This window comes from Arachis ipaensis, chromosome B01 (genome assembly GCF_000816755.2).
Source record: "Arachis ipaensis cultivar K30076 chromosome B01, Araip1.1, whole genome shotgun sequence".
Classification (NCBI taxonomy): Eukaryota; Viridiplantae; Streptophyta; class Magnoliopsida; order Fabales; family Fabaceae; genus Arachis; species Arachis ipaensis.
In genome coordinates, this window is record NC_029785.2 from 106,783,975 (window position 1) to 106,790,745 (window position 6,771).

At 36.1% G+C, this 6,771-nt stretch overlaps 1 protein-coding gene across 1 annotated transcript; it reads left to right on the forward strand.

The window, feature by feature from the left end:
• LOC107632820 (pentatricopeptide repeat-containing protein At1g74850, chloroplastic) lies at positions 1,522 to 5,988 on the forward strand. The gene is made up of 4 exons (XM_016336473.2): positions 1,522 to 3,578; positions 4,536 to 4,850; positions 5,158 to 5,265; positions 5,447 to 5,988. The coding sequence occupies exons 1-4, from the start codon at positions 1,729 to 1,731 to the stop codon at positions 5,772 to 5,774; spliced, it is 2,601 nt and encodes an 866-aa protein (XP_016191959.1). The 5' UTR covers positions 1,522 to 1,728; the 3' UTR covers positions 5,775 to 5,988.

The following is a 6,771-nucleotide window of genomic DNA, read 5'->3' on the forward strand; positions in this document are numbered from 1 at the left end:
TTAGGGAGAAAATAAAAAAAGGGGTTAACCACCAAAAATGTTTTCGAATTATTTAAATATTGACAAAAATACGCTTGAATTTTACTATTTAAATAATTTAAAAACGCGACAAAAATGTCCAACAATAAATATATATTTTCAAAAAATGCTTTAGAGATTGAATTTTGATGTGATTTTTACAAGTATAATTAAAAAAATGAGATATTATTATTCTTAAAATTTGGTGATTTTTTTCTAAGTATATATATTTTTTTATTTTTTAAATGTATTATTAGTTGTTAACAAAAAAAATTACAAAAAATATATACTTAACAAAAAATCACCAAATTTTAAAAATAATAATATCTCATTTTTCTAATCATGTTTGAAAAAAATTGTATCAAAATTCAATCTCTAATGTATTTTTTGAGAAATACATATTTAATGTTAGATAATCTTGCAAAAAAAAAAAAACTAACATTAAATATGTATTTCTCAAAAAATACATTAGAAAATGAATTTTGATACAATTTTTTTTCAAGTATGATTAAAAAAATGAGATATTATTATTCTTAATATTTGGTGGTTTTTTGTTAAGTATATATTGTTTTGTGATTTTTTAAAAGTATTATTGGTTGTTAACAAAAAAATTATAAAAAAAATATATACTTAACAGACAAATCACTAAATTTTAAGTATAATAATACCTTATTTTTATAATTGTACTTGCAAAAAATTGCATCAAAATTCAATCTCTAAGGTATATCTATATTTATTGTTGAATATTTTTGTTGTGTTTTTAAATTATTTGAAGGTATTTTTGTTGATAGTAAAATTCGAGTGTATTTTTGTCAGCGTTTAAATAATTCAGAGACATTTTGAGTAGTTAACCCAAAATTTTTTTTTTAAATTGATAAAAATTAAATTTTTCATATNAATATATTAATTTATTTTCTAAAAATATTTACATTTGCTATACATCCATATGCCTAAAATTCACTATAGTTGATATATATAAATAGATTTATTCTGAATTTCTGATGTAACCAAAAACTTTCACACACATTTATTGTTAAAAAGTGTAATATATATCTGATATCTCACACATAATTATTTAAAGGTGTATTTCTTAAAAATAATAGAGTATATCCGATTGTAAATATTTTTTTTTTTTGTTGGTGACTATCCGATTGTAAATATATTATCACTTAAAAAGTTAAAATCAATGACCTTATAATTGGATTTAAAAATAACGGAAGAATTGTAATCACTAATCAGGTACTAGAACTGTAAACTGTATAATCTATAACGAAAAACGGACGCGGTTGCTTCTTAGCTCTTTCTCCCGCTAGAACCTTTAGTTTAAAAATCCGTTACCGCGAACTGCTCCGGGGGACCGAACCCGGAACAAAACGGGTCCAGTTTCAGTTTCACGTCTTTCAGTATTTACCCTTCGCTGGTAGTGGTAGGTATCCATTTTGGCGTTTATCGCCAGCACATTGTCAGAAATGTATCTTATCATGGGTCGGGTCAAATAACCCGATGACCTTTTTCTCATTTTTATCGGTTTATCTACAATGGAAAACACCACGTGGCCTTCTCTCAACTCATTCACAGAGCTAAGAGAGCTTGGCTTCCTCCATCTTCGTCTTCCTCCTCCAGCCAAAACGCACCGTATCAGTATCCACAACAACATGCTACTGCGGTACCTTCTCAATCTCTGAACACCGAGCTCGCTTCACAGATAAAATGACCATACTACCCTCCATAACCGTCCCCAACATCTCACCCTTCTCCGCCACCCTCATCCTAAATCCTAACACCAACCATCTCCACCTCCAGCTCCACCACCACCACCAATTCCGCCACCTCTACCTCCGCCGTCGTCACAACGGTCGGCGCATCCAGTTCACTACCGTTGCTCGCTCCCGCGAGGTCGTCCTCGGGAACCCGTCGGTGACGGTGGAGAAAGGCAAGTACAGCTACGACGTCGAAACCCTAATAAATAAGCTCAGCAGCCTTCCGCCACGTGGCAGCATCGCGCGGTGCCTCGACGCCTTCAAGAGCAAGCTCTCCCTCAACGACTTCGCTCTCGTGTTCAAGGAGTTCGCCGCGCGTGGCGATTGGCAACGAACCCTGCGACTCTTCAAGCACATGCAGCGCCAGATATGGTGCAAGCCAAACGAGCACATCTACACAATCGTCATCACCTTGCTCGGCAGAGAAGGACTCCTAGACAAGTGCCGCGAGGTGTTCGATGAAATGCCTGAACAAGGCGTTCCTCGCTCTGTCTTTGCCTACACCGCCATAATCAACGCCTATGGCCGCCACGGACAGTACCAGACCTCCCTCGAATTGCTCGATTTGATGAAGAGAGAGAGGGTTTCACCAAGTATCTTGACTTACAACACTGTAATCAATGCTTGCGCGAGGGGTGGGTTGGATTGGGAGGGTTTGTTAGGGTTATTTGCTGAGATGAGGCATGAAGGGGTTCAGCCTGATGTAGTTACGTATAATACTATGCTTCATGCTTGTTCTCGTAGGGGTTTGGGCGATGAGGCTGAGATGGTGTTCAGGACTATGAATGAAGGTGGGGTTGTTCCTGATATCACTACTTATAGTTACCTTGTTGATACTTTTGGGAGATTGAATAAACTTGAGAAGGTTTCGGAGCTTCTTAGGGAGATGGAGGAAGGTGGTAATTTGCCTGATGTGACGTCTTATAATGTGCTTTTGGATGCGTATGCTGAGAAGGGGTCGATTAAGGAGGCACTAGGGGTGTTCCGGCAGATGCAGACGGCAGGGTGCGTGCCAAACGCGACCACTTATAGTATTCTGTTGAATTTGTATGGGAAGCAGGGGAAGTATGATGATGTTAGGGACCTTTTCCTTGAGATGAAAGTTAGCAACACAGAGCCTGATGCTGGTACCTATAACATTCTTATACAGGTGTTTGGAGAAGGTGGATACTTTAAGGAGGTGGTTACTTTGTTCCATGATATGGTGGAGGAGAATGTACAGCCTAACACGGAGACGTATGAGGGTTTGATATTTGCTTGTGGGAAGGGAGGGCTCTATGAGGATGCCAAGAATATTTTACTTCATATGGATGCTCAGGGAATGGTTCCGAGTTCCAAGGCTTATACTGGGGTGATTGAAGCCTATGGCCAGGCTGGACTGTATGAAGAGGCAATAGTTGCGTTTAACACTATGAATGAAGTGGGAAGCAATCCAACTGTCGAGACATACAATTCGCTCATTCGTGCATTTGCAAAGGGAGGATTGTACAAGGAGGCTGGAAAAGTTTTATTGAAGATGGGTGATTCAGGTTTGCAGAGGGATGTGCATTCGTTTAATGGTTTAATTGAAGCTTTCAGGCAAGGAGGTCAGCATGAAGAGGCGATAAAAGCGTATGTGGAGATGGAGAAGGCTAACTGCGATCCTAATGAGCTGACACTCGAAGCAGTATTAAGTGTATATTGCTCAGCAGGACTTGTTGACGAGGGTGAAGAACAGTTCCAAGAAATTAAAGCTTCAGGGATACTGCCCAGTGTCATGTGTTATTGCATGATGCTTGCTCTTTATGCAAAGAATGATAGGTCAGCAATCTTCTATGTTTGTTGCAGTGATTTTATGTCTTTAAAAATATTGCAGCTCTACTTTCTAATTAACTTTGAAGCTATAATACCTGGGTGCTTACAAATAGGATTGTGAAAATTGCTGAACTAGATATTGGATAAAACATCAGCAGAGTGATGACAACTCAGAATTATTGACAAAAAGATACAGAAGAGATGGCATCTAAAAGCTTATACTTACTTTGCAGTTGTTTGCATGATTGGATTAAAATGAAAGCAAGTTTCAGTGTAATGATCTTTTGATACAATATCTGCATTGAAGTATGAATACTGTTTCTCATTTCTTTTGAACAAGAGAATATTGCACAAGCCCTTATGACCAACATTGTATGAATTTATCTTTCTAACAATCTTTTTTAGACTTGTGTTATGATTTGCATTCTTCTTATTAATATCTCTTCCCTTTCCATATCCCTATGTATATTGCCCCTAGACATTTCTTTTCTTTTCTTTTTCCTTTTTCTTTGTCGTGTTTGGAAAACCCTGAATGTTTTTGCGGAGCAGTTCTATGTTGTTATTCAGCATCCCTGCTTTTTCTTTTTGTTGTTTTGATTTTTAATTCAACACTCTAAATGCCAGAAACTGAGCAAATCCCAATGTTACTGCATATCCTTCAACAAAAGGCTCAAGATGTAACGTATTTAAAGATGCTGCATATAGCAGATAAATGGCTTGCATAGATACATGGTTTATGATAGGAACGACAGTGTTGTTTGATCGATGTAGCCAAGCCCATCTAGTGGGAAGACTTAATTGTTGTTGTTCTCTTGTCTATTTTGCAATCTGGTCTTTGTTGCAATGCAAAGATCGAACTCAATGTGCATGTTCTGTTAACCTTAATAACCTATCAATTGCATTCTACCTCTGATGCTTTATTTATCTTTTCTCTTGTAAGTTTACGACTCTTCATGGTTTCAGGTTCAATGATGCCTATAATCTACTTGATGAGATGATCACAACAAGGGTGTCGGATATTCATCAAGTGATAGGACAAATGATCAAGGGAGATTTTGATGATGACTCTAATTGGCAGATTGTAGAGTATGTCTTTGATAAACTGAATTCAGAAGGATGTGAATTTGGAATGAGGTTCTATAACACACTGTTAGAAGCTCTTTGGTGGTTGTTCCAGAGAGAGAGGGCTGCAAGAGTGCTCAATGAGGCATCAAAGAGAGGGCTTTTCCCTGAGCTCTTCCGTACAAATAAACTTGTGTGGTCTGTGGATGTACACAGGTATTGTGGCTAACAATTCTTTCTGAACTTGTATTATTCGTTATAGAGGAAAACATAAAGAAGTATAGCATTCTTAATGTTCAGGCACTGAAAAATAGAAACCTTAGCATCCTTAATATTTAGGCACTGACAATTAGAAACCTTCAACTTTAAATTCTGGCAATTGGCTCTTCAATTTGAAAAATCTCTTCTTATTTAATTGATTAAATAAGAAGTTGATAATTTCTTTTCTCAGCATTGAAGGTTCTAGTCTGTGTTTCTCCCTTTAAGGAGAGATGTGAAACTAAAAACTTTGCTTACCGTGCAGGATGTGGGAAGGTGGAGCATTAACAGCATTGTCCCTTTGGCTGAACAATATGCAAGAGATGTTCAGAGCTGATGAGGATCTTCCTGAGCTTGCAGCAGTAGTTGTGGTGTAAGTAGCTTTTTTGCCTCCAAGATCTGTTAATTCAGTTTTATTTATTTTCTGTGCCACAAACCTGGGGTAAGTCATTGATGTTTGAAGGAACAATGGTACATAATAGTTTTGCATATGATTGGCCTTTATTGTGAGTAGATTCATTCCTAACTTTGATAGTTCTTTCACATTTAATCAGTCGTGGACAAATGGAGAAGAGTACAGATAGCCAGGATTTCCCCATTGCAAAGGCCGCTTTTTCATTCCTGCAGGATAATGTGTCATCCTCTTTTACTTTCGCGGGATGGAACAAAGGTCGCATTATCTGTCCGCAATCACAACTGAGGCGAATTCTATCGGGCAATGAATCATCTTCTAATAGAAAAAAAATGAGTAAATTAATATCCATAAGTAATTCGACTGATGGAATTATAACTTACAAATCTGATGTGCAAAGTGGTAAAGCTAATGATGTTGATTCTAGAACCGATAGTACAAGAACAGAGCTTCTAACTAGTGCAGTTTAGTTTTGAGAAATATAGAAATTACATTCATTTGTTTCACATGCCCTTGTTTTGATTGATTGGGATTGAAGATTGGGGCACATATTTGTTGCATTAGTGTAATGTTCCTAATTAGGCTGGTTTCAGGTCGCCAAAAATTTTGGTATATATTAGTTTGCTGTATTTGCCTTCCTGATTTCTGCAAATGCCATGGGGAAAAAAAACCTCTGCTTTTCAATCCTTTCTTTCACCTTGAAAATTTGATACGTACTGGATCAATGGATCGCAATACAAATTCTCACAACGGAAGATATAAAAGGAATGGAAGGAATATATCCTTTTCTTTAGGTCATCCATCTTTTAAGAAAAGTTTGTCTGCTTAGCTTCTGTGACTTTTGAAGAGATATCTAGTTATATACCTGATCATAATCGACAGATCCACAACTGTTGAATAAAAGAAAGGGTAATGTATCAGGACATAGAGAAATTCCTTTCTAACAGGTTCTTAGGAAGTGTAGTTTTCACTAAGAGATGGTGATTGTACATTTGTACCCAAAAAAATAAATAATGTTCATGGTATTTTCCAATGACCAGTGCTCTGCGACAATTTTTGTTTCATTTCAACAGCGTCATGGTGACCTCGGGCTACGTGGGCCTTGCCGGCATCATGATTTTGCTACGTTTGGATTAATAGTGAAGTTAAAATTAGTATTTTTTTTGGTGACTGAAGTCAAAATTAGTTTAGTTTGATACTTTAATCGTCAATAAATTTTAAGTAAAAAAAAAAACTAACAAATTTGAATAATCAAATTAATTTGTAAAAATTTTTATTTTGTTAGATAAATTAGTCTTTACATTAAATTAGTCGTCTATGTAAAGGGACTGATATGAAAATTTAAAAAATTTTTAAGGACAGTTATGTGTTTATTATAATGATAGGAATGGATTTATCCTTTTTTTTCTTTTTACTTCAATTCGAGTAAGAATTGATATATCTAATAAAATAAAAATTTAGAGACCA

Excerpts from the sequence above, each read along its gene's own strand:
- LOC107632820 (XM_016336473.2), top strand. The coding sequence starts at position 1,729 with ATGACCATACTACCCTCCATAACCGTCCCCAACATCTCACCCTTCTCC. Across the intron at positions 3,579-4,535 it reads CTTTATGCAAAGAATGATAG|GTTCAATGATGCCTATAATC; the intron begins GTCAGCAATCTT and ends TCATGGTTTCAG. Across the intron at positions 4,851-5,157 it reads TGGTCTGTGGATGTACACAG|GATGTGGGAAGGTGGAGCAT; the intron begins GTATTGTGGCTA and ends CTTACCGTGCAG.